The following is a 27389-nucleotide window of genomic DNA, read 5'->3' on the forward strand; positions in this document are numbered from 1 at the left end:
GCAACGAAAGCCAGCTTCGGCTTTTAGATGGCTTGTGGCTTTAGCAGTAGAAGAGAAACTAAGCAACAGTTTCTTGCACTGCTAGTGTCTCTCTGCTGAAATGGTTTTCAAGGTTTCCTGGTTTTCCAATGTCCGTTCCTCCCCTCTTTCAAGGCACATGTGTAGAAACCTTTGATTACAACAGCCAGAAACAAGTGCTCAGACCACCTCCATGATATTCAATGATTTCAGCATACAGCGAAACAAGTTGTTACACTAACTTTTTTCTAATCGTCAGAGAATCCTAAGGCAAGGAAAAAAAAAAACCCCAAACCAACCACTCAATTATAACAGGTAGCCCCTTTGCATAGCCTGTTAGCAGACAGACACCACTACAGCTGAAGGTCCCCACTCTTCAACTTACAAAAGGCTCAGCACAAAATTGAGGTGCTCTCTGCAGAGACCAGGGATTTTCAGTAGAGCCTCGATGAGTTTTGGTGCTGATCTGCCACCTGTGGGAACGGGGCCCTGCTTCTAAGGCACCTTTGAAAAAATAAAAAATAAAAATTAAAAAAAAAAAAAAATGAAGTCCTCGCCTGTGTCTCCATTACTGGTGCAGACTACAGCTACACCAATGTTTTACAGGTAGACATTTGACCTGACTTCTGTAACACATCCTCTTCTTGTACCCCCTTGTATCTGCAAGAGCTGGAGCCTGACCTGCCAAAAAGGAGTCGTTTTTTTAATGCAACGATAAGCACAAGAGAGTGGCTCTTAAACACAAGCCTGCTTCCTTGCGCTTCGCTCCTGCTCCATGCAAACTCACCTTCGCTCAGCTCCCAGCGTGACTGAAGCAGCAAGTCATGGCCAGCAACACCTTTTAAGCGAAGGGGGTGAACACTTTCAAAGTGAGACTGAAAAGGCAGCTGGGTGTCTCCCTAGTAATTAAAGTCTCCGTGCATACTTTGAACCACTGCTGGCCTAGGAAGAAATGCACTGTTCCCCGGCCCCTGCAGGATCCCACCCCTGCAGTGCAAGGGTTCAGCAAAACCTTCAGGCCTCAACAAAAAACCAAACCAAACCAAAAACCAAAAAAAAGGAAAAAAAAAAAAAGAGGCAGTGCTGAAGATGATCCCCAATAGAACAAGTGTCCCTGATTTTAACAGCCTTCAGCACAGGCCAAGGAAGTGCAAATTGCTGTGGTCAGAGCTGGTGGCAAAGTACTCACCAGAAGGAATTCAGTTCTCAGTTCTGGCTGAGAGCTCTAAATCACTTAAACCAGCTCCAAGGGTGTCAGCGCTTGAGGCTTTCATATGGTCACGGGAAGGAAAAGCAGGGTGTCTGTACAGGTGGTGCCCTGGTGCACTGACAAAAAGTAGTATTCTAAAACGTGCATGTCCCTCAAAGCCTGAGAAAATCAGAAGGGAGTTTCCCGATAGAGGGGACACATTGCAACAGGCTTTAGGCAAAGAAAAATCGATTGGATGTCAGCCCTGCTGTGACTATCTCAGCACTGCAGGAGATTTCATGGACAAATACGCAGAGCAAATATAATACATGGCTTATATATAATGATGCACATAAAAAGGCTACTAGTCTGAAGATAAAGGAGATCTTGAATCATATCCTATTATGCTGCACCCTAGTTTAATCTGGTATTAAATATACTGCTTAGGATATACAAATTACTTTAAAAAGTTATTAAAATGTTACAACAACAACAAAAGTAATAAGTGAATTCAAGTTTTATGCATGACCTTGCAAGAAAAATGTTGTTTTTAGGAATCTTCAGACAATGTTTAAATAGCGTGGTAACTTCCTATCACTGTTAACAAGTGTCAGCAAATTTAAGGCCATAATTTTATTGCGCAATTAAATTCATTCATCTTTATTTCAAGGAAAAAAAACTGAAAAACACCCACCCCCCCCCAAAACCCCAGGTGGTGGTGTGCTGAGGCAAAAAGTCACTATCACATCCAGAAGTAAGGTTATCTGAAGCCAGCAGTTTTTGCAGATGCCATCTGTGTAGCTCCCATCCTATGCAGAGAGCTCACTGGCAAATTCTGGCAAACTCTGGCTCAACTCACTCAAAGCCTCCTCTGAGGCTAAAAGAAATAATGACATTCATTGAATCCAGACTTGGTTGTTCAACACTTGCTCTGCACATAGAGAAGATGTTTGTTTTGGTCACCATGAGAAAAAAAATATACATTGTCTCCATTAAAAACAAAATCTAATGCAAAGCGTAAACTTGTACAATTTTAGCAGCATTTTACAGTCCTTCATAAAGTAAAACCAGGAATTAATTAAAAGGAATGTTTTCATCCACCTCATTTAAAATACCAAATATCATGGGCAGTAATTGCTGATGCATCACAGTTGTAATCAGTAAAATTTGAGTCCAGCAATTAACTCAACATGGGGAGCACTGCAGCAAATAGATCAGATTCAACGTTTTCTGGCAAAGTAAATATTTACAACCCTTATGTACAGCTTCTGGACTTACAAAACAATGGAGAGCTAGAAAGTTGTGTAAAGTCAAGTTTGGAATTTAAAAAAAGAAAAAAGCACTTGTCCAACCAATTTGGAGATGCTTTGGCATGCCAGAAGAGGCCTTTTTTTGTTGTTGTTCATTGCAACTGTTACAAAACCAGCAGCTGTAAAGCATCAGTGAGGCCAGATGTCCTGGGCAACACAGACAAGGTCTCTCTTGTGCCTGTGATGTTAGCTATTTGGCGAGCCGATATCCACTGTGATCTTTGTATACAGAGGGTACTTGTCAGTTCTTAACACCTTGTAGGACAGAGTATTTAAGCCATCAGAGCTCATTGTCTCCCTTGTGTGAGCAATTCGGTCAAACCTGCGGAAGGGAAATTAAAAAAAAAAAAAAAAACAAAGAAAGAAAGAAAGGGAAAAAAAAATATGTTTAAACAACCCGAACTTCGAATGACATTTTTATAGCCTCTCAGGCAGCATCTCTGGTGTTTTAGGAAGAACCTGAGTATCAGTACGGGTCCCATAAACTCCCAGATTTGGCCAGCCTGAGCAGTGGGCAAAAGCATCCCTATGGGGTCAAATTTTAGCCAGGAAAAAGCAGCCAAGCTTTTAAATCACACAGGCCCTTTTCCAGCTCTGCACTGGAGCACAGGTTTTATATGCTAAAGGCAAGCTGGAAACAATTGCTCGGAGCTTAATTTGCTGCGTTTAAGGAGAGGGAAAAAAAAAAGGCAAGAGGCGTTCGTGCCATGGTGATATCTTGGGGAAAAGGTCTGTAATAAGGTAATAAACTGGCAAGGGGAAGGGGGCAGCTTATGGCTCAGGGAACAGAGGTCAGCAAGGGAGGAGATGGCCGCAGGCTTTCCGCGACAGGGCTTTTTGCACAGCAAAGAGAAAGCCAAGCAGCTGGAGCAGCAAGGGCAGGAGGTGCCCCTTGAATCTGCTGTGGGAGACGCACCTCTCGGGGTTGGGTTCGTTCTTCCGGTCCCGGGAATGCCGAATCATCCTGCACTTCCCAATGACGGCATCCGGACGGGATATCCCCATGCCTTTAAACACCAGCCTGTAAAAAGCAAGTACATTAAACACTCGTGACAGGAGACGGATGTGGGATGCTCTGCCACACCTTCCACAAATAACCATTGGTTTGGGGGGGTTGGCCTTTTTTCTTTTTTTTTTTTTTTTTGAGGATGTTGTTAGTGTGTTTGCAGGCTTGCCAACACCAAAAGCGGGGAAAACCAGTCCCTTTCTACACGGCCACATCAGCATGGGGAAAAGAGACGTCCCCCTGCCAACACCAAGGATCTGCTAATTCACCGCACCCTCACCTCCACCCCTGCACCGCCAGCTCCACCAACGCCCAATGCCTGCATTAACCTTGCTCCAGGCTGTAGACTAGAATTTGAATGGGAGGCATTTTAACCCATCTGGAAAGGAGCCAGAAGTGCATTCATTTTTGAGGATGTGGAAGCTGCAGTGCTGGCAGAAACTGAAGTGAATGGTGGTGAAGCAGCATGGGGGGGACACATGGTCAGAGCCACAATGGTCCCACCTGGGACCCACCGGGCAAGGGGCAGCCTGTCTTTGTTTGCATGCTCTCTGCAAGGCACCTGCAGTTCATGGACACCGATGCTGGAAAAGTACCTGGTTTCTTCCTCTTTGCATTTCCCATTTCATTTCTATATAGCATCTTCTGCTTCTCAAAACCTGAGTGCCCCCAAAAAGAGAGGACTACCACCTTGCTCTAAATGCCCTGCCCCACTGGAAGGTTGTCCCTCGCTTGGTTTATTAAACAGAAGTGCTGAACCTCAGGAAGGTACAAGCATTTTTAGGAAGACCCTTCCTGAAGCCCAGAAGAGCTTGGAAAGCCTAGAGAAAAGACCACACAGAGTGGTTTTGCCATCGAGAAATGTGAAGAGGGCTTCCCAAATCTGAGCTCCCCACGATGATTTCTCACAGCGACTGCCCTGGGGACACAAAGCCGTAAGGTAGCACAACCCCACATCCACCCTCTGCCCTGGTCTTCAGGCAGGGGCGGTCCCAGCCTGCCCTGTGAAAACATCTTCCTCCTCTCCCGCAGTTCTGAACCTTGCCTGGCTTCCTTCCGGGCAGGAAGCGACAGCTCATGGCGTTATTTAGAGCCGCTTACAGCCTGACAAACGAAGGTCTCCTGGGAATAAAGGGATCCACTACCATGCTGCAGACCCAGACAAGCCTCGAGCTGTGTTGGGCTAGGTGGGTCAAGGTCTTCTCCACCCCACCACATGCCCTGAATCCCCCTCCTTTGGCCAGCGCTGGGAGACCCAGAAGTGTGCTGCTCCAACCCACGCACGGGCTTGCAAGGCTGTGTGGCAAACAAGCGATGCTTGTGTGGGGCAGGGGTGGGATCTTTCCAGATGGACCCACTCCCCTGCACACCTTGGGAGCTACGAAATAGGCTGCCAGCACCCAGCAGAAACAGGCTTTCACTGAGCCAGCAGGTCACCCTGCGCCACCTCCGTCCCCCAGCTGGAGGGGAGGCTCCCGTGGTCAGGGTGAAAAGACACCCTGTGCCCCCCCCCCCCCCCCCCCAGGTGAGAGCAGCAGGTCTGTGCTCATCCCCACCCTGGAGGCACTCCGGGTGCCAAGGAGGGTATTTATTCACCTGTTATAAATGTCATCATCTTCGCCACCCCAACCCCAGTAATTGTTTGGGAACCCGTTGATCTTTGTGAACTGCTCTTTGCTCAAGGCAGACACACCTCCGAAATACTGATTGTAAGGCAACCTGGAAGAAGAGAGAAAAGGCCATTAGAGGAGGAGAGGTGCTAGCCAAGGAGCAGCCTGCCCGCCTGAAAAGGGCTTGCCGCTGCCCTCCACCCCAGCCCACGGTGAGCCAGCACCCACCGCACGGCACCTCCCTGCAGCAGGGAGCAGCTCGTGTTTTGGTGCCCTGGACTCGGCCGAGGCAGAGGGAGCTGGTGGGCTCGGTCCCAAATACAGCTGGGAAGTATTTTGCAACTGGCAACGGCTACAGCCTTTCACTAAGAAGTATACTGTCCTCAAAGGACAGGCTGGTGATGCACATCACCTCGCCAAACGACGGATGGGTGACATGCATGCCCCAGGAGTGGCAAGAGCTCAGCGAGGCATCAGAGGTGCCGCAGAGCCTTCTTTTCCCGCAGCTCCACCGCTTGCCTCCACGCTCCCCAGTGCTCCAAAGGAAAGCTCGCCGCCCAAAACCAAGCTGGCAGCGTGACCTTGCATGCACAAAGCCAACCAGCTCCCACTTGAAACGGGGGACGATTCACCGGGGATCAGGGACAGACAAAATTCAGACCCACAGCACAAGGAGAGGGCCCACGCAGGGATCACCAGGACCTACCACAGACCTTGTCTGTGCTTCAACAAGCAGAAGAAACCCCTGGGGCCTGCATTTCTGCTCTAAGCTTCACCTAGCTGCAAGAAAAAACTGCAGCTGCTGCAGTGCCAGTGCCAGTCCTGCTCCAAGCAGGGCTTGGGTCTGGAGTGGAGACGTGCAGGAGTCCTGCCACCAACACCACTGCTGTATCTTTAGCACTACTGGCCACCATGGGGTCACGACCGGTTTTCACTTTGTAGATGAGCTTTTAAACTCCCCTTTGGGGATTTGGAATGGGGGGGGAGGCGGGGAGGGGAAGGAAAAGCAGGACACATTTTTAGTTTACAGCAGCTTGCTGAACCCAAATGTATGCTGAAAGGCATTTCGTTTTGTGTTGCGCTCAGATACCAGGGCAGGTCCCTCAGTGGCCCAAAAATCGAACAGCCAAAAATATTTCGTTTTGCTCCTAAAATAGTGTCTGATGCAGTCTTTTTAAAGCGGTACATAATTCTCACTGTGTGAGAGTGTCTCACTTTTCAGACTGGGTGGAAACACTAGCTGTCTTCCAGCTTCCAGCCTGAAACACAAGAAGGGATACGTGGGCATCTGCAAAACGACGGGCTCTTAGTTTTTCCTTGCCCTACGTTTCACTTTCCAGAAGCTGTGAATTTTAATAAACTGCTCAGCTGCATTTCTCCCCCTTCCTCCCCTCCAGCCGATCCCGCTCGCAGCCACCCGCTCCCTGCAGGGACGCACACGCCAAGACAGGCTTCTGCCAGAGACATTTTCCCATGCTTTCAATGGTGGGTGGGGATGTGTAACGCTGCGCCTGGCCTGCTAGGCTAACGGCGATATTAGGAACAAAATGCCCCTCCAAAAGGCGTCTCACCGAAATCCAAATTTATCCATGGATACAGAGAGGTGCCGTGGCTGGCTGTAACATTTGTAGGTGTTTCTGTCATCCATTGGGATAAGGTCTACGTCACTAAACACAAAGCAATCATAGTCATACTCTTTCAAGGCCTCTGCGAATCCTATATTCAGCAGTTTAGCACGGTTAAATTCTTCTTCTCCATCCTAATTGAAAAACAAATAAAAACAGTTAAGTGACTTAAATTTAACAGTTGACATCAGCAGTCTTACCTGTCGCTGGACACGGGTGCCGCCGCACTGGGTTGGCATGCCTGTGATGGGACTGAGCTCGAGCCCGAGCATTCCCCCCGCAGCACCCACGGGATGTCCACAGCGAGCCTGCCCTGAAATGCCACCTGCAGGACGATGGCACCTGAGCCAGCTGCAAACCGCAGGGGCAGCCAAAATGGCTGAGGGAAGGCTGGACCCGGCTCAGCTCCCCTCTCTCGGTGGGAGGCTCCAAGAGGGCAGGTTTGATGCTGAGCGGTCCCCCTGTCCCACCCCACGCACAGGCATTTCAGGACTGAATTTGTGACACATTTTACGGATCGCCGGGGCAAGCAGCTGGGGCTTCTCAGAGCCGTGGAGAAAAGCAAAGAGAGACGAGCTCCTCTGGAAGAAGGGACCCTTGCTACAGAGAGAAGCCTTGGCGGTGCTTTAGCTTACAGGCAGGACAAGGACCATGGACCAAAACCTTTCTGTGGCCAGGATTTCAGCACCCTCTTCCTAAGCTCTGCCACAACATGGCTGCGGGACCGTGGTGTGGCCTCTGCTGAGCACCATGCGTAAGCATGTGCCAGACCCCATTTGCAAAGCACGGGGTGGCACCAGGAGCTAAGGTCTGCCGCTCTGCCGCTCGCTCCTGCTCCTGTGCCAAGCACGCACGGGAGCAGGACACTCCCTGCGCCCTGGAAAGGGCACTGCTGCTTCAGCACATGGCTGTGACACACAGCCTTGTTTACTGGACGGCAGGCCGGTGCAAGCTGCTTCCTGCAAGGGCTACAGTTCGCACGCAGGACGCTGCCGTCTGCTGCAGCGCACAGCCCCTTCTTCGCTGCTCCTCTGCCAGCCAGAGCATGGCATGACGCACCATCCATCCCGGGGGCCTCGCCAGGAAAATGAAACCAGGAGGGCTGTCACCATGATGGGAAGGACCTGAAAAGAGCTGACACCTCAGCAGGGCACGTTTATCCCAGGGCAGGTGCAGTTAACGAAGGGACCTGCAGAGAGCGAGGCAGGAAAATCTCTGCTTTCCTCCCCAAGCAACAAGGCGCCCGAGGAGAATCAGTTTGGCCTCTCTCAGGCAGAAAAGTTTCGAAAGCACACGCGGCTTTGAGCACAAGTACGGGCTCGCAAATTGCTTGAGTACTTTCAAAAAACAACAGCATCATACCCACAAACCCAAGAATACTGGTGGTTTGAGAGTAAGGATTTCCAATCCAGGACCCAACTTTGCAGCAGCAGCTTCAAACCCAAACCCTGTGCAGGGAAACAGAGCAGGCGGAAGGGAACTCATAGGGCATCACTGAAGGAGGCTGAAGTTTTTTGCCAGCCTGGAAACCAAGACTGCCAAATCCTTTCTCTTCTACCACATCCCACCTTTCCCCCTCCACGCCCTCTGAGCAGTGTCGAGCCAAGGGACTCCCCTGCCGTGCAAGCCATCCCCCCACCCTGAGGTACCCGCGCCTAGTGTGGGACGCGAATCAAGGACGGATAAAATACTGTGCCCAAGGAGCAGCAGCTTAAAACATCACCTCCTCCCAAATGGCTTTGCCTGGTTAATAAATAATCAGTTTGGAAACTGTTTAATCCAGACTGGTTAATGGACTTGTGGCTGGAGAGCCAATGCAGGTTCTTGAAATGGCCACAAAAACCTTTCAAATGAAGGTTTTAACATGCAAGTGTCAAACCAAGGTTTTCAAAAGCATTCATCACCTGCCTTGGGCATAAATGACTTCACAGGGAGGAGTGAGCTTTCGTGGAGGAGGATCTGAGCAAATTCTCAGCATCCTCACCTGAAACAAAAGGGTTCACACAATAACTAAGGTGGTGGGAAGATGATCACCATCATGCATAAGCAAAAGCAGTGAAAACTTGAGTGCAGAAAATGAAGGCAAGTCGAACAAAGAGGCTGGGGAGAGGGATCAGCTGAGGTTGTGGGATCGGGGGGTTTTCTTCCCCCAGCGAAGGGGGCTGCCCAGCCCCAGCTGCTGAGCACTCCTCTGGTCCCATGGTACCAAACCCGGGCCTGGCTCCATAGTCCCAAGGGGCACTTTTTCCGGTGCTGGTGCAAAGTGCAATGTGCTCACACCTCAAAGCACCTGCTGGGTCCAGTCTAGGAGAGTGTCCTCATTTCACACCCTTTGGCTGCTCTTTTTGTAATGAAATTTCAAGGCAAAGGGCACTTCACACCGATTTGGTTACCAGCAGAGGCTCAGCTGTAATTAACCCATGCCTTCAGGTAGCCTCTAACTCCTCTGGGTGACACTTAGGGATGAACAATGCTACGAGGAGCTGCGTTTTTAAACCTCTCCCCAAAAAAACCCCAAAGCACAGCGCAGTAACTGGACCAAGAGCGCACGGGACCTCTCCTGCCGCCTCACCCACCGGACTCCGGCAGAGCCCACGCCAGGGCCCCACGCGTGGAGAGGGACCAGACACACGGCAAACACTTCACATGGGCACTGCCACTCTCCTCCCAAATGGCCACACAGCTTCACACTGGGGGATCCAAAAGGCCCGGGGGGGAAACAAACAAATCACAACCAAAAAAGGAAACAAAAACCCCTCTCCAAGCCAGTTTTTAGTAACGTTACAGCGAGCAGGTATCTCATGCAGCAAACCTTGCAATGCTGTTATCAATTGTAACTCCTTTGAGGGTAGGAGGCTGGTTTTCTGTCCCAGGAGGTATGCAGGGCTTTACATTGTGTATCAGAGCAAAAAAAAGACCAAGAAGAGGTTTTGCTTTTTGCAGAAAGCTCTGTTTCTTTACCTAAGGCAATGTGGAAGCACTGGCGTGCTTGCAGTATCTGAGATTCAAATCTCTCAAAACTCAGAAACATGCTGCAGGCTTCCATCTTTGACTGATCCCCAATTTTTTGAAAGGAGAAAAAAAAAAAAAGGAGAGCTGGGAAATCTCCTTTCTGTACTGCTGTCCCTTCCAGGTCAGCACAGGGCACAGTACCACAGGCGACCCGTGAGAGAGCAGATAAAGCAGAATTGAAGAAACCTCCAGCCCTCGCCTCTGCTTGGCAGCTCCTCAGCCCATGGAGGCTCCCTGTTATCTGCCACAAGGAAATGGATCAGTTTGGACTTGCTTGGACAGAGGAGCATCATCCTGAAGAGCCAGGCAATGCACAGCGGACTGCTGCTTTGACAATGCAGCCAAGCTCTAGATGTAGCCTCCATGCTTATTTCCTAAGCTTTCAACCAGAAAAGATGTAGTCCAAGCATGTTTTGCTATTTTTTTCCCTGACATTTTTTTTTCCCTGTGTTCTCTTGTCCTGAAACTTAACCCATGTCTGAGTTCAGTGCTGGTGCCTAGCACCTGTTTCTGGCTCCTGATTTTACTCTCTATGTCTCTCCCAGCACATCCAAGTCCATCCCCATTCCCTGGTCCACGAGAGACTGGCTGAAGGGGGACAACTTGCTGCCTCAGTCAAGCAGGGTCTGATGCTAACTCCTCACACCTGCAGATGATCAGCCCCAGCAAAAGAACATCCAGGCTTTTTTACTTCCCATCCCTTACCTTTGCTGAATCTGGTTTGCTCAGCCAGACCTATCAAAGGACGCTACCTTTTTTTTGTGCCAGACAGATAAAATTGAGGTTTTTGGAACTGTCACTCAAGCTAAAGGGCTTGCAAACCAGCAAGAAGACATCTGTCCCAATTTTGTCCTGCCTCCCACTTGCATGTAGGAGGCAGCTCTGTGATTCCTCCTGCAGACAGCATGGCAGTGCAGAGGACCTGTGGCTGCATCTCCCTCACTTGGATCCTAAACTTGACGGGTCTCAGGGAGGTAATGGTGAGGATATGTGTTTCTGGCTGGCTAGGACAGAGCCATCACCTCTAACAGGAGGTTGCTAGCTAAGTCAGGGATCCGTCAAGACAGCCTGAACCACACACACAATGTCCACATAAAAGTCCATGCTCCAGTGGACTTGAGAAGGTAGAAACAGATTTCCAGGGCCATACAGGGACACCAGGAGACACTTTGCTGTTTCTCTGTCAGAAGGTTGTTTGAGGCCTCAGCACCATTACATCGGGCAGCAGGAGAGAGCAGCCACAGGGGAACGCTTACCGTTGCGTCCCCCACCACTGCAACAGTAAGCAGGAGCTGAGCCAATTCCCTCCTTTGCCCGCATACCTGGGGGGTCCTGATACCCCCTGCAAAATAACATGAATAAGTGCGATGCCCCAACCACTCCACACTCACACACGCACACACACTCTGAAAAATTGCTATTGAGGACACTGCAGGTAACGCCAGGGGCCAGTGGAAAACGACTGAACAACTGCATAGTTTTCAGGGAATTTGCTAAGTCTCCCCTTTCCCAAACTTCAGTCTGGCTGCACGGGCATTTGCACAGGCTGAACTGCAGCGAGAAAACTAATTTCTAGACCTGAGCGCCCAGATGGCAATGGCTGAAAGCACCGGAGAGCATGTGGGTAAGGGCAGGAGCAAGCGGGCCTGAGGGAGACGCCACAAATTCGCCACTGCCTTCTCATTTGCTGAAGTCATGCTTGCACAGCATCGAATGGGTGCTACAAAAAGCGCACCCAGCCGTATGTCCTCATCTCAGATTTATCTGAAAGATCCTACAACTGGTACTCCATGCGTCGGGTTTGGGTTTTGCAGGGGGTGGAGTACGGAGGGTGAAGCATAATATATATTTTCCACTGGCTCCTGTTACACACGGGGCATTTTACAAACATCATCGCCCTGACTTCAGCCAAGTCCTACTCTGAGGCATTCAGGCACGCAAGAACAGCATGGTGGAGACACAACGGACTCATGACGGAAACACATTGCGCTGAAAGGAAGAAGTTTGACATTACCAGTGCAGCAGTAGCAGGGCTCAGCGCTCCTCTTTCTTTCTATGAGATGCAGAGCACAGAAGAGCACGTAGGCAGCGTGTAAGAACCAGATCACACAGTAATTCTCCTTGCTTCAGTGATTGCTTTGATATAGACAGGATTAACAAGTAAAGGTAATATTTCCCCACTAGAAGGAAAAATAAAATAAAAAAAAAAAAAAGGAGGGCAGATGCAAAGGGAAGGACAGACAAGAAAAAGAGAAAAGCAATTGTCAAGACAGCAGAGAAATAAGACCATTTTCCTACTGCACTTCTGGCAGAATTAATACCTTTTCTGCAACTCTCTCTATTCAATGTTCCCACTCACCCTCGGGTGATGCATCCAGTGGGTTTACCACCACTGACCGCTCTGCCTCTTCCAGACACAGCTTGTTAGAGGCATGCAACAGGAGCATGTTTATTTTACAAATCAAGTAGTCTTACTTGCTAACCTACATCTGACTACTGGCTGTGTCCAGGACATATATACCCTGTGTACCGCATGACACTCCCGCTCCAACTTTGCTCAAGGGATGCATCTGAAAAAAACATTTGCTTCAATAATTTTTGTGAGGGTTAGAGCACACAGACAGCCCCACAGCCCTAGCACTGGAGGACAGGACCAGAGAAGAGGAGGAGCCAGCAACGCAGGGCAACGCAAGCCAGCATGCACCATCGCAGCAGCAGCAGGAACTCCAACCAGGCTTTGGACACTGCCTGCCTTTATGGGCACCGGCGCACCTCCACGTGATCGGGCCCCTCGCTTTCCTTACCCTTGAACGCCACTGATGGGGAAATACAAGCCCCAGCTGCACCACTGGCTCTTTGCAATGGAGATGGCCACTCACCCACAAGCAGTGCCCCTGGACTGTGGGCAGGCAGCTAGCTCTCCCCGGTCCTCCACAGAGCCAGCTGGTGAGCTATGCCTGGCCGGGAAAGCAGCAGCCCCCGCCGCAGGACCGCTGCTGGAAGCCGCATTACACCCTTGCTTCCAAGCCACGCTCAGAAAAGTGAGGCATGCTGTCCTGCCACCTTCACCCACCTGCACTCCAGTGACCAGTGGGAACCGTGGCTCAAGCAACCTTGTGGCACCAGTAACTTGCACAGGTAAATGCTGCATGTGCAAAGAAATGCAGCCTGAAGGACGAAGGGCTGGGGCTGGCCCCGCATTGCTGGGCCACAACAGCACCAGCTGCTCTTTGCATTACACAGGAAGGGTCTCCTTACAGGGCTTAATTTTAGGGCACAGCATGCCAGTCCGCATGCTGCAGAAACGCCTTGTGCCCTCAGCGAAGCAGCCACCAGGCCACAAGCACAGTTGGCTGCAGACACCGGAGCATCTTGGCTGCTGTGCTTGGGAGCTACCACTAATTCCCCACAAATCACTTTTGCCCAGATCTGTGGCACCCTGGCAATGAGCAAAGTAAGAGAAATAGTAGTAACGGACTATTGGTTTTCTCTCTAGAAAAAGGTCTCCCCTTACTTTCAATTCTGTGAGGAAACTTATCGCTTGGGTGACTATTTTAAATATTCCTGGTGTTTGATATGCCCAAACACATCAGCTGATCCGCAAATTTAAGGAGTTACATTTGAAGAAGCGTGTTATTTCATCTCAGTTTTTACAGAGCTGAGAAAGCAGAATATAAATACATATCCAAGAGAGAAACTGTGCTGTGAGATTGTCCAGCCAGCGGTCTCTGCTGGGGCTCTCAGAACTGCATCTGCCCTTTCATGCTGCAGCCCACGCAAATGCCTACACATTTTAAGCTTTTCCAAGTGTGAACAACACCCACGTATTTAACCACCTTTATGGTATAAATTAAGACAGCTTGTTTGGAGTGAAACATGCCTTTTTTTTTTTTTTTTTAAAGCCAGGTCTAAGGCCATCAGATGTCGAGGAAAAAAACCAACAAAAAACCCCCGTCACTACTTGTTTCTTTTCTATTCTGTTCACCTGAAGACAATCACTCACCTGCTCCACTGCCACAGCTTTGCCTTCTCCATCCTGACACTTTGTGCACTAACATGAACAGAAGTTGCTCAAGAAAGTAAGTGAAATCCTACAGCTTTATGGCACACCCAATGCCAGATTAGGCATTAATGCTACTTTGCCACCTTAAAGATCTCTGTATGCAATTCCTGCAGCAGTTGAGAAAAAGAAACATTTGGAAAGAGATATTAGATTGGGTTGTGCTATTAGGGATTTTTTCCCTCCTCACCAAGTGGTTTTTTTAAGCAGAAGCTCTTTAGCGTGAATTGTGCTTGACCAGAAGACGGGACCTCACGTTTTCCATCAAAATCATCAAAGCAAAATTGCTCATGTTCATTTTCACTTTTTTTGTAGTGCTACAGCCTTTTTTGTTTTTTTTAAAAAGCAACCTTATGCCTGCCTGCCAGCTCACTGCCATTCAGGATAAAGCAACCACTCCTCTGTTTTAGGGGGCACGGGCAGTGTCATGAGAGCGGTATAAAGTCCTGTGTCTTTAGCATCTTACCTGGTTGATAACATACACTCCATAATCTAGTTGCTGCCTTTGGAGAATTGGGTGCAGGTAATACAGCCAGTACTTCAGGTGCTCCTCTCGGTTCCTGAACGGTATGATTATTGCTACTTTCTGAAGTGCTATACAGTCCTTCGGAGCAAAACGACCTCCTTCTTTGACCTCTGGGTTTATTCTCGCCACTTCTTCCAGGTTCACAGGCTGGGAAAACTCCACACGTAGTGCACCAACTGGAAGAGACGCACAGCACAAAGTGAGTTAGCACACACAATTTATTTCTCTGAGGACACATCCTTTACACGTTTGTTTTTTGTTTTTTAAAAACAGACGTTTGGATCCAAACAAAATCCCAGCAGTGCATGGAGGTGTTGAAGCTTGGACCAGCCATCCGCAAAGCAACCACACAACACCATTCAGAGCAAACCCGCAAATGCTGTAGTCTCTCGGTATCAGACCCCAACCAAGTCGCTGACACCAAACGAGTCTTGAAAATCCTCCTATCTGCATGGCAAACCAACAGTTGCGCTCCCACTGGCACGTGCACCATGAAAGCAGCCTAGAGAAGAGCGTTGCCGTCTGTGCTCTCACCGACCTCGCACAGCGTGAGAGTAAAGCACTTCAAAAATAGTCCTGCTCTCCTACCGATGTAATTACTTATGCCAAGGCTAGCCACATGCAAAGTGAACAAAAACCCCTTTCTTGTTTTTTTTCTTTTAGATACTTTCAGTATTCTGTAGGCATGCCCATTATTTATTAAAAGTCCTGTATTAGAACTGCTAAAAAAACCATATCCAGATTTGCATGCAGGTTGGCAATTCCTGCGCAAGGTTTCAACAGCGGCAGGTTTTGAAACCGCCAAAATAATCTGTGCCAAAACTGGTGTGTAAAACTGAGAATCCCCCCTGGCACCACGGAGAGGATGGCAGGCACCGAGCTGCTCAAGGCTGAGCTCAGGGACAGAGGGCAGTGACAGCCCCGGGCACCGATACGGCCGATGAGACCTACTGTGCAAGACTTCGGCTCATGCGGCTGCACGAGTGCTCTTTGCTTGCCAGGGCTTCTCTGCTCTGCCATGCCAGCTCCAAAGCAGTCCCTCCCATACAGCTGTACATGGGTCCGTGGCTAAACACGGCATTGCTGACCACAGCCCTTTTGTGGATGCTCTCTCTTAACATCCAGGCTGGCCTTTCTGCAGTATTTGCTTCCAGCTGCTCCAGCCCTGATGAACAGACTTGCTGCAAAAACCTAACCAGCGCACAAGCTGCCTGCAGAAGGACCTCTCTTGCTGCCATGTCCTGCTCCCAGCAATGGCGAGCTAATAAATTGGGCTTTGCACTAGGCTCCCACTAAAACCTCTGCAGCGGATGGGGATGCTGAGGCTCCTGTGCATAAAGCAGAAGGTCTTCACCATAAACACTAGGCTGGGGATCACTCCTTAAAAGATTTGGCTGCTCTACCCTCCCCCTCTCCTCCATCTGGGTGTGAACACACGCATGTGCATCCATGCACGCACTCGCACATGTGTCTTAGAGCTACCGTCTCCCTGCATTTGCTGAAGAGACCCCCAGGCCCCTCCGAGGGCACGCACAGCGTGCACACTTCTGTGTGCACATGCCAGTGGTGGGTACACTGCACTTATGGAGCCCCTTGAGAAGGGGCGCAAGTGCTCTAAAAGACAGTGGCCATCACAATCAACCTTGTGCATACCCCAACACGTGACTACTAAAAAAGCAGAAATAATGCTCCAGGCTCACAGCTCATTCCCTGGTTATTTATCTAGAAGAAGCTACTTTAGCTCAGTTGTGCTGCTCCACAAACCTGTGCTCACTCAGGCTCAAGATGGCAAGAAGGAGACCGGCCAAACAGGCAGAGGTGCTCAGTGTACCCCCGGAGGCAGCAAGGAAGCTTTGCTGCCTGATTCACTGCCTGCACAGTGGAGGCAAGACCTTGCAGAAACTGGCATCAAGGGCAGGATGCAAAGGGATGTCCTGATCTCTGCATTTTGCACAAGTTAAATGGGCAAGTTTCCACATTTCCCTCTCGCACAAAGAGAAGGCTGCGATTTCTCAGACTCCAGGCACTGGGATCAGTCTGCCCATGCTCTCAGCACTCCCACGGTTCCCAGCTGCACCCCTGACCCGCCTGCCTGGTTCCTCACCCTCTCCACCCCATGGCGCAAGCTGGGTCCTGCGGATGCCTGCCCTGTGGGCAGCCAGCCCTGCGGCCCCTGCACAGCCAGGGCCGAAGCCTCTCCAGTCGAAAAGTGGCTTGCATGGAGAGGTCGGAGGGCGCTCTGCAGCGGGAGGAAGAGGCAAGAATGGGAGGAACTGGGGCAGGAAGGAACATGCAGTGGCACGACCGGGACAGGGGCTCGGTGGTGGCAGGATCGGGAGCTGGGCACAGCCACCCCCGTGCCAGTGGGACACGCAGGCGGCAGGCACCAGAGCAGTGAGGCCAGTGGGGGCGGGAGGGGGAGAGAGTGCATCGCTTCCTCCGAACTTGGGTACCGCTTGCCCACCGTGGTGGTGAGCGCTGTCCCACAACAGCCTCTGGCCTCAACCCACCACTATGCCTGCTTACCCCTGCCCATCCCTCTGCCCCGTAGCATCACCTCCTTTAGGAGTCCGGGACTCTCAGCTAGGATGATGCTACACTTTTCTGCATTTAAAACAGCAAAGGGCATTGCACTGGGCACGGTTCACCTAACCAGTCATGGCCAGCAAACAGGATTACATTGGGCATATGTGCCCACTGATGTTATTTTCCTGCCTTGCTCGCACCCCACTGCCAGCAGCGGGACGGACCCGGCGGGACGCTGCAGGAAGCAGCAGGGCGGAAGCAACACATCCCTTCACTGGGCCCTGCCAGCCCGGCCTGCTCCCAGGCGTCGGCCGGCTGCCGTCCCACCGAGCAAGCCCCTTCCTGCCAGGGCAGGCTGCGCTCTCTGCTCCCAGTTGCTGCTCCCGAGAAACAACTGCGAGCCCCATCAGCCCGGAGGATGCTTTCTAGTTTAACGAACAAAGGCTCTTTGCATTCACTTGTGCAGCGTAAGGGGGGAGGAAACGAAAGTTTGCCATTTAGGCGAATTTACAGTGGAAATCTCCCACTGGCAGCGTGTGAGCTCCAGCTGGGCAAGGACAGCCACAAGCGTTTCGATACTGCAAGCAGGGTTTTTTGCAGGCTGGCACCCACGAGCCCCCCAGGGCCAAACACGGACCGCTCATCCTGCCAGCACTTGCTCTTGTTTGCCTTCAGGAGGCTGGAACATCAGCAAGGAAAAAAGGGGAGAGGAAAACACATTCATGATAAAAACCAGCTGCGGAATACAGAGATTTAACAGTTTCAGAGTCTTGAAGGACACTAGTGAGAAATGCTCTGTACTGCTCCGACCTCCAGTTAATCAAATCCATTTTAAAGGCAGCACACCTTCTTGCAAATGCTGCCCCAAGGGATGCAGCCGACATGCAGGCCAGTGAGAAGACCCCAGGCACCGGCGCCGTACATGTACAGCAAGGCAGCCACTTCTGAGACACGGTTGATGCAAATCACCCGGTTAATACATTCACTGGCGTCAGTAAGAATACGAAAATGTAAAAAACCTGAATAGGCTGTTTTCAAATACAGAATGGCTAAAACAAACTAGACTTCATAAAGCCATGTGGCTGACAAAAAGCAATGGCAATATACCACCTGCTGCGAATCGATGCTTTCAGTTCACTTCCCAAGCAGGATAAGGCTAAATCCAAACCTGCAAACGCAGGCTTTCCAACTGGTGACCAGAGTCATGGTTCCAGTTGCTAATTTTAAATCGTTTTGACCGAAATTTGACTACCTGGATAGCAAGCAGCCCCAAAGCTGTTGTCTCCCAAGGATGCTGACTCAGGACATGATCTGCCCATGCCAAGAAAGCGTGTGAAGTTTGCTGCAAGTGCTGTCCCACCAGTCCATGTTTACTAGGTAAACTTTCCAGCCCGATTCACTCCATCTCAATCTTTTCTGCTTCTTTTCAAGGTGACTGCCTAACATAGGAGCCACTGTATCTTGAGCCCCTGCAAAAAACAGACAGGCATGACAGAGCTTATGTGGACTTGCAACTCCCGTCACCCACACAGCCTGGGATTTGTAGGCAGATGCCTTTTGGGTTCAGAGTTACAAAGCTCCAACCGAGAAGCTTCATGACCCTCCACCGTACGTTTTTAGCACAAGAAAACCTCGAAAACATGAATAAGCAACTGCCGGAAGCTTGCAAAAGACACAAAAGCACGGCATCACATCCAAACACTTCAGAGATTGTAAAAGGAGGTTTTAGCTGGCAGTGGTAGGGTAAGAGAGAGACACACACACAAAAAAAAAGCCAACCCCCTCCCGTCCCCCGTCTCTGGCAGTCAGAAGCATTTCTGCTCAAAGGGAGGGTGCACAGGAAAAGCGCTGTGCAGGCACAGATGCTGGGGGGCCGGCGTGGTGCACACAAACAGGAAGCAGCTTCTCACATGAAGCAAAAGGTAAGGCTTGCAAAAAAACAGAGGCAGGGCAGCGCTAAATTCTCAGGAACCCGGCCCACAGCTCCGGTGATCTTCTCATGCCCCGCTTCCCACTGGCCACGCCTGCCACAACAGCTAAACCTCTTGCCGTGTGAGGCTGCCAGCATGCGGCCTCCCCGGTGCTCATCCTGCTGACCCGAATGACAGGACCCTCGCACAAAAAGCCTAGAATCCTGATGCTATAATAAATCTAGAGGCTGCTCCAGCCTCCCTGGACCACAGATGCTACAAGTGTTGGGAAAACTCAAGCAGCAATGCCCCGCAGAGCCAGAATTGTACTCTTGCTTCCCCAGGGGGGCTGCGAACAGGACGGTGCCACGCTCCATCCAAGAAGGTGGTAGCGGGTGATACAACATGGGGCAGCAGCCACAAAGGGCAGCCCCAGGGGGTTCAGGTGGGATGGGGTGGGGGACACCCTTCCCCAGGAGGGTGGTGCAGCCCCAGCAGATGGAGATGGGAAGGAGGGCAGCTGGGCTCATGGGCAGGTTTGGAGAGGTGATCCAGCAGACTGAATCACCCTCCCAAGCACTTCACTGGGAAAAACGGCAAAATTCACCTGCACGCTTTAAGCCAGGCGCAAATCTCAGATATTTAATTTAGTGAGAATGAAAGCAAAAGCATGTAGCATTGAAGTTAGAAAAAATCTCTCCCCAAACAGAGCAGGAAATAACGTTTCCATCGCTCTGGCCGAGAGCTGGGCGCTGCTCTTCAGCTGCCGAGCCATGTGCACACCCACACTGCCATGCTCAGACAAACCTCATGCGAAAGGAAAGCTGGAAAAGAGAAGCAGAACTCACAGAAAGGGAAAAAAAAACCCAGAGCAAGCTCTCTTTGCAGGGGCCCAGCAGAAAAGGGAAGGGCCCATCGGCCACACCAAGTCTGCCATGGCTGGGAAAAACAACCAGCTCCACCCTGGAAAACATGGGGCAAGTCCCCCCACCCCGGGCTGTGGAGCACGGGTCGCTCCAGCCCCCAGATCCACGTGGCAGCTCCAGGGCAGGCAGGTAGCTGCATCCCACGGCTCAGCGAAGCGAGCGTTTCCTATTAAAATCAGCTAAACTTCAGAGCTCTGCCAGCGCCTACACAGGCGGCACCAGCCAGGCTCGAATTGGGATTCAGCCCTGGCAGGGGGGGACGGGACCGGTGGAAGGGCCAGCCCCAGCACCCCTCATCCAGCTGGGTCCCCCAAGCAGCACTCTGTCCTGGCAGGCAACCAAAATGGCCACGGGGAGATCTCTGTCTCCTTGCAAACTGGCTGGCAGCTGCTGCCCCTTGCTGCCTGCAGCCCTTGCTCCCCCATGAGCGTTTTAAAAAAAAAAAAAAAAAATCCTTGGATCTGGCTAGAAATATCCCAGTGAGGAAAAAAAAAGCCTTCCCAAGGACCAGCATACATTTTCTTTGGCTGGTCTACACTTGCAAAGTTGCATCCCCTTACAGATGTCAGCTATGACAACGCAAGGCTTGAGCCTGCTACACCATCACATGCCCTGTCTTGGGCAGGCTCACACAGCGTCTGGCACCTGCAACTGTGGACCCCAAAGGGAAACAGGCTGAAAAAAATGAGGATGCATCACACGCGCTGGCAACACTGGGTCTGCATGATGGCAGGTTTGCATGATTAACTGAAAGACTACAGCCAGAGAAAAAAATTTCTTAATCCAACCCCAAACACTGCCTATTCCAACACAAGGTCTCACACTAGTACATGGCATCTTTAAAAAAGAAAAAAAAAAAAAAAGATTGTCGTTTCCACAAGAAGGTACTTTTGGGAGAGAAGCAAAGTCCTCATCGGTGGCTCAAATCCAGCGCACGCTCACTGAAGTGGCTTTGAACTGTCTCCCTTTGAGCCGGGCAATCTGCATGCGATTAGCCCTTCTCGCTGCCGCCGAGAAATTAAATTCCAGGCCCTCAAACAGCAAACTCAAAACAAACAAACAGAGAGGCCTGGATCAGAAAAAGCCTGAGCTGCCCCCTGCCAGGAACCCCCCACCCTGCCGTGGGACAGGATGGGCGGGCAGGAGCTCTCCCGGGCTGAGTGGCATCCCAGGGACGTGGCTCTCCCAGGGGCTGCCCCAAATCGCAAGGCAGCCCCGCAGCCCCCCTGCCCCATCCCATCCCACCCCACCGGTGGCGGCTGCACCTGGATCCCAGCGCTGCCCCGGGGCTGGGGCAAGCTCCCCAGATAACGCGGGCGAGCGCCGGGTGCCAGGTGGGGCGGAGGTGCGTCTGTCTGGCTGAAACTCAGCCAGGGCTTGTGCACCCCGGAAAGCACAGGGTGCTGCCGCCGGTGGGGAGTGCGGGAGGCAAGGACAGGAGCAGGGCATTGCATGCCTGGGGAAATGGCTGCTGAAACCCTGCTGCCTCGAGTGCACAGGTTTGTGCAAACCTGACCTGTAAAGTCTTTACAGGGCCATTTCCAGCTTCAGCAAGAGATGTTTGCAGGTAAGTGCCCTCAAAGCGAGTCCAGTGACACCCCAGTCTGGGGACCGGTGGTAGGGGAGGTGAAAAAAGCAGCCCTCTCTCAGACAAACATCTGCAGGGGCTTGGGGACTGCCCCGAGCTCCTGCAGCTCAGCTGCAGCCGGGAGGCAGCTGGAAAGGCTGTTTGCTGTGCCCCAGCATCCCTGGTGGCCACGGCCACCGCTTGCCCGTCTGGAGGTGCTAATCCACGCCTGGCTCACCAAGCACCTCTCCTTGCAGGCAGGGGCTCTAGGCACCGATTTGCACAAAGGAAAACACTCTCCCGGTGGGGACAGGCTCAGCAGTGAGACCTTCTCCAGCCCAGAGAGACAGGGGTGAGCTGGACACTGACACCGCTCCCTCCATGTCCCAGAAAAACCCAGATCTTTGGCCCCACCACTGCAGCACTGCTGTGGACTAGCTGGCTCTGTCCACAAAACCTCTGCAACCAAAACCCCTCCTGCCCCGCGGAGAAAGGTGCGCAGGAGGGAGGGAGGGGAGCTGTAGCTGCAGGATGCTGGCTGAAAAGGAGTGTCCACCAGCGAGGGGAGGAGGTGAGCGGTGGAGTCCAGGAGCCCAGCGCCTCGGGCTGGCTCACAAGGCCACCAGACCCAAAGCATCTCCCTGCTGAGGACCGTGCACCCCCAGCACACTAACCTCTGGGGTGGGGGGGGCCCTCAACACAGCAACAATGTTCTCCATCTGCTGAGTGAAGTCTAACTAAGGAGCTCCACACCAGAGGAGGAAAGTTGAGAGCTTAACCAAATTCTGCATCCAAGTGCAGTTCGGGAAGCTGCAAGCGTCTGTCTCTTTCCAAACACAAACTTGGCCCAATTTCCAAAGAAACTAGCTGTTGCTTCAGATCAACGCTGGCAGAGAAACAAGCACGTTATAAAACACGAGATGCACGAGACAGAAAACTTTGCTTTTCTCCCCAGCACATCCCATATGTTGTGCCGTGTCCCTGAAACAACTGTTCTCCAGGAAGGCATGGTACCCTTTTGAGTTAGTTTGCAAGCCCCATTAATAGTCCTTGACCTTCACTTTGACCAGGTAAGAGGATGCTAGGGATGCTCTTACCACAGAGGCAGCTCCCTGCCCACCAAGAAAGCCTGCACGTCAGAGGTACGACGTGCTCCCGACCACATGGGTAGCTGCGGAGCTGTCGGCAGTGTTGCCAGGATCGCGCATCTGCTCTCTGCCAAACATCTTAAAACATATTCTTTGGAGAAGTTTAACACAGTTTCTCAACCTCTCTTTTGAGGCCAAGAAAGCCTAACTTTGAGCAAACTGGTCCACGTGTTAGCTCCCCCTCCCCCAGCCCTCTCCATGCTGTTCTCTGAGTTTCTGTTTTACTTCTTCGAAACAAGGCGGCGGAGGGACACAGCACAACCCCAGCTTCTGGCCATGAGCAAAGTAATGCCTGTAGCACCTGGGTTGGGGGGGAGGCGGGAGGGAGCGGAGATAGCGGCTGTATCGGAAAGGTTCAAAAAAACAACAAAAAAAAAAAGCAAAGCAGACAATAGCAAGTTCAGATGAGAGGAGGGGGAGATGCTGCGTGTAAAGCAAATGCTTTCTCCACCACTTGGTATCATTAAGTGACCCCACAGATTCAGAGGCCCCCAGTTTCTGGGGCAGAAACCCCCCACAGGGAGACAAGAGCCCATGACTGCAGGTGGGCAACGTGACAGGAACCTGACCCCAGGCATGCCAAACCTACCAAACCCCTCCAGCACAGTCACCACCAGAAGACTTCTTAAAAAACGGTGTTTTCAGCACCTCTTAGGCTTTCACTCTCGCCCCGAATTACGCTCCGCTAGGGTTCTGCCAGTGCTAAAGCATCCTCTACCCCTGCCCATGCAACATCCACATATACAGGGGCCTCAAACTACATTATTTGTGAATTCGCTGTCCTCTCAGGCAGCACATAGCCTCCAAAAACTTCTGTAAGCATCACCACCGATTTGACAGGCTACCTCTGTCTCCTCTGAACAAACCTCAAAGCATCAGAATACCCTCATCACTTATCTTCAGCATTTACAGTTTAGAGCGACTGCTTGCACTGACTACACAAGCACCAGAAGCGGTGCATCGAAGAGAAAGCCTGTGCCATAGGTCCTCCCCCCTCCAACTGAGCAACAGCTGCTCACCCACAAGCTGGCCAAACGAGCTTCTCTCCGTCCTTGGTTTTTTAAACGTGCCTCGCTAACAGTGGGAAGCATCAGTTTCTATCCAGGACTCTGACATGTTGAAGAAACAGTTGTTTTCCTTGTATGCCCAAGATCTCCCAGCAAATAACCATTTGAAAACTGTATTCCTTTTTAAACATTAGTGAAAATGGGTGCATCTCTGGTGGTTTGTGCTTTGGACAGTTCACTCGTTCTTATATTAACCTACCAAATTTGTTGTTTTGTCAATATCCCTTAATTATTAGGGTTTGGGGATGTCAAGTTTTCTAAACTTAAGCCTGGAGGTGAAAAGCTGTTGAGCCACACACCTGACTTGCACCATGTTTAGCGGCCTTAGGTCGTCTTTGCCATGAGATGCTCACAGGGCTGAGGGTAAGAACACATCTCTTCGGTCTGCCATCCCTTACCAGCCACACCTGGTATCTAAATGAGGGTCAAAAATGGCTAAGGAGACAGCTGTATTCTAAAATAACCTCCATAAACAACACGTGCTCTCGATCGGGCAGGACTTGAAAATGACATCCCTGAAATACAGATGAGCCTGTCCATGAGATTGTGCTTTGCAGACTTCTGGCACCGTAAGATAAATGCTGCTTTAAGATGAGTTCTTTTGGAGAGGGATCTCACTGCCAAAAACCAGCCCCTTTCCACACTCCCTCCTAAAAACAGCAGGCACACAACTAGCCCATCACCAAAACACAAAGAACTCAAGGAAAAGGTAGAAGAAAAGCATTCAACCGTTTTGAAAGCACTTAGGCCAACATATATACTACTTCCATAGAGCAACTTTTAAACTTTTTTTTTTAAAAAAACCCCAAACAATACTGTTCTACAGCTCCTAAAGAACGTAACAGTTTGGGGAATGGACACCTGCAGGATATATCTACATTTGCTTGCTTTTGGACTTGTCAGAAATGTTGAAATTTCACCGCAGCAAGTGGGCTCTGCTTCTCAATACTCCATTTAAGATACTCATTGGCACGCAGCTCTCAACTGGAACATAAATCCAAAATGCTTATATTACCTTGTATTAGAGAATTTCATAGCTGTTAAGGACTTTTAATTCAAAGTTGAATTATAGTATTATTTCCCCAGCCCTGATTTATGTTTTAAATTATAAATAAAGGCAAGTGAACCATAAAAGCATTTTAAATTTGGCAGCTTCTTGTAGAGATTAAACCTCATTCAGCTAATGCATTTGCTGCAGAGCCAGACAGCAGGGATTGTAAACTACTCCCTCTAAACATCGCTAGAAAGAAAACTCTGGGCCTCTGAAACGAGTATCTGGCTATTTGACCATTCAAAAAGCCTGAGCAGCTCAGTCACACATATCCTGCGTGATTTATCACATGCTTCCCAACAACGGGGGGGGAGGAGGAGGGCAGAAAATAAAAAAAAAAAAAAGGATGAGGTGCATTTCAACAAATTTAGGTTTACGCTGAGGGAACAGGGCAGTTAGAGCTACCTGTTCTCATCAGAGCACTTCTCCATGACTTTGGGAAGGTGGGAATCACAGGAAGGTTCTTGCTGGTTCCTGCTTGTTACGTTCATACCGATAAGGAGCTTTGTGCACAAAAAGAAGAATTTTTTTGAATTCTGGGTGGGTGAATTAAGTACCAGAAATGCCTGCAGAGTGTATGCCTCTCCACCCGCCTTAGAGATACATGAGCTGTTGATCCGGGCAGACTCAGCTCTGACCAACATCTGAGGCACAACAGGATTGTTTTACAAATGCTGTTTGCTACCAAAACCTGAAAAGAGCAGGAAAAAAAAAATACCCATCAGGTTTCTCACCTACATGCTGTCTACAAACCTAGAAGCCGTGACGGTGCCAGCCTGCCTCTGACTGCACCACCCCACAAGTACTGAAGGTAACACAGCTAGAAACCATTTGCCTACTGTGTTGTAAAGAGCTACTTTCTACATGGCCTTGTAGCTCTCTGAACATCTGTAACCACTTCCAATAGCCTCATTTGGCCTTTGGCAGATTCAGCAAATTGCACTGAAGATGTTAAAGACGGTATAAAATATTTTAATTGATCCTTCGGCAACTAACTCTGATAACGCTTTGGATCTTGGAGACACTAAGAGCATTTCTCTAAACTCCAGGCATTTCAAAAGCACATGACTCACTCCTGAGGGGATCAGCGTAAGTGGAGACCATTTAAAGCAAAGCCATATTCATAAAGGGCTCCCACATCCACTCTTGTGAGGACAGGCTTGCACAGCCACTTTCAACTTAAAGTGATCTAGGGGAAAAAAAGTGAAAGATACGAATCAAAAACAACAACAAAAAAACATAGCACAGTTCCTTTTAGTGACCTCAAAACCACCTTCCTAAAATAACAAACCAGTCATTTGTTATTCAGATGCATTGATCCATAAACAGCTGACCAGCGAGCACAGAGAGAAACTATGAATTTCTGTGTCGGTTTCGTAAATTGAAAACCACAGGTAGCATCTCGGAAGTCTCTTCCCCCGTTGTGATCTTCAGTAATAAAGGTGCCCGTGCTAACGTGGCACGCTGATGATGACGGAGAAGATCCCCAGGCTCCAGGGCCCAAATAGCTTGTGGCCAGGTCACTACCAACTGGGATGCCAGCAGGTCATGGCAACGAACTGTGCCTACACCATAGGAGGGTCTATTCAAGGAGCAGCAACTACAAACAGCAAGTTGGGTGAGAACCTTGTAAGGGGAGGAAAAAAGCTGAAATTCACCTCGCTCCCACCCCTGCCTTATGACAAAGCCCGTGGATCAAAACAGCTACAGGTGATCAATGTAAAAATTAGACCACCAGCAGGCTGCACACCTGCAAACAGCCTGCCAGCCTCCCAGCACCCAAGCAGTCCTGGGAAAGGCCTGTGGGGAGCACAGCTCCAGTGCAGATAAAAGACACGCCAGGCTGCCACGTATCAGGATACTGCATCACAGGACCAAATACGTGGGAAGCGCCGCTGGGATGCATAACAACTGTATTCATGACCCTACCTCACAACGCTTTTATATCTATGCCGCTCATCGAGCAGGTCCGCGCACACAAAAGACTGCGAAAGCCTGCACAGCGCAAACAGCCCGTCTGATCCTTCCCGTGAGATTGCGCAAGAGTATTATTTTGGGTAGAGTTCCCAGAGGAAATTACCCAACCTCTCCGGCAACCAGAAAGAAACCTAGCCGGACGGAGAGGCAGCGCTCCCCGACAGCGCCGGGGCTGCGCTCGCCGCTGCCTTCCTTGCGAGAGCATCCGCGCCTCGGTCCCCCCAAACACCGGCTCCCCGGGGATTCTCCCACAATCCCCCTCCGCCGGGCGCTGCGAGGCTGCGCCGGCCGGCCGGCAGCACGCGTGGGCAGCCGCACCGCTGTCACACCCGCCCCCGCCCCGCGGGGACAGACACCCACGAGCGACATCAGGACCCAACGCGCGGCGGCGGCACCCGGCGGCGGGCGCTGTCGTCCGGGCGAGGGCGGCGGCGGCGGCCGCCCGCGATGCCCGCGCCCCCCACCGTGGCCTCCGCGGAGCGGACGGCGGCGGGCACCCGGCGGCCGGCAGGAGGGGAAGAAACGGAGCCCTCCTGTCGTCGTCGTGTCCGTCCCCCCCCCCCGAACCCCGACGGGGCGGCACTCACCGAGCAGCGGGGAGGGCTCGGGGCAGGGGCCCGGCGGCGGCGAGGCGGGCGGGGGCCGGGGCCGGGCGGCGGGCGGCGGCGGGCGGGAGAGCGGCAGCGAGAGGTTGGCGGGCGGCGGCGAGCGGCGCGGCGGCGGCTCGGGTCTGCCCGGCGGCCCCAGGGCGCTGCCCGCCAGGTAGTAGAGCAGCGTGGCCGAGAGGTGGAGGGCGCAGAAGGCGACGAGGAGGCGGCAGGCCCGCTGCAGCGAGGTGCCGGGCAGCGACGGCTCCTTCAT

The 27389-nt window shown here is 51.3% G+C and overlaps 1 protein-coding gene across 1 annotated transcript; it reads right to left on the reverse strand.

Annotated features, from left to right (window-relative positions):
- Positions 1-720: 720 nt before the first annotated feature.
- B4GALT1 (beta-1,4-galactosyltransferase 1) lies at positions 721-27389 on the reverse strand. Its single transcript, XM_050913276.1, has 6 exons — positions 27116-27389; positions 14297-14532; positions 6705-6892; positions 5120-5242; positions 3434-3538; positions 721-2839 (listed from the first exon to the last, which is right to left on the reverse strand). The coding sequence occupies exons 1-6, from the start codon at positions 27387-27389 to the stop codon at positions 2704-2706; spliced, it is 1062 nt and encodes a 353-aa protein (XP_050769233.1). The 3' UTR covers positions 721-2703.

This window comes from Gymnogyps californianus, chromosome Z, assembly GCF_018139145.2.
Source record: "Gymnogyps californianus isolate 813 chromosome Z, ASM1813914v2, whole genome shotgun sequence".
Taxonomy (NCBI): Eukaryota; Metazoa; Chordata; class Aves; order Accipitriformes; family Cathartidae; genus Gymnogyps; species Gymnogyps californianus.

Bases quoted from the DNA above. Each gene is read 5' to 3' on its own strand.
- B4GALT1 (XM_050913276.1), bottom strand. From the start codon at position 27,389: ATGAAGGAGCCGTCGCTGCCCGGCACCTCGCTGCAGCGGGCCTGCCGC. The intron at 6,893-14,296 runs GTAAGATGCTAA...TTTTTCAATTAG, and splicing joins GAGTGTATGTTATCAACCAG to GATGGAGAAGAAGAATTTAA. The intron at 3,539-5,119 runs GTGAATAAATAC...TGCTTTTTACAG, and splicing joins GATGATGACATTTATAACAG to GCTGGTGTTTAAAGGCATGG.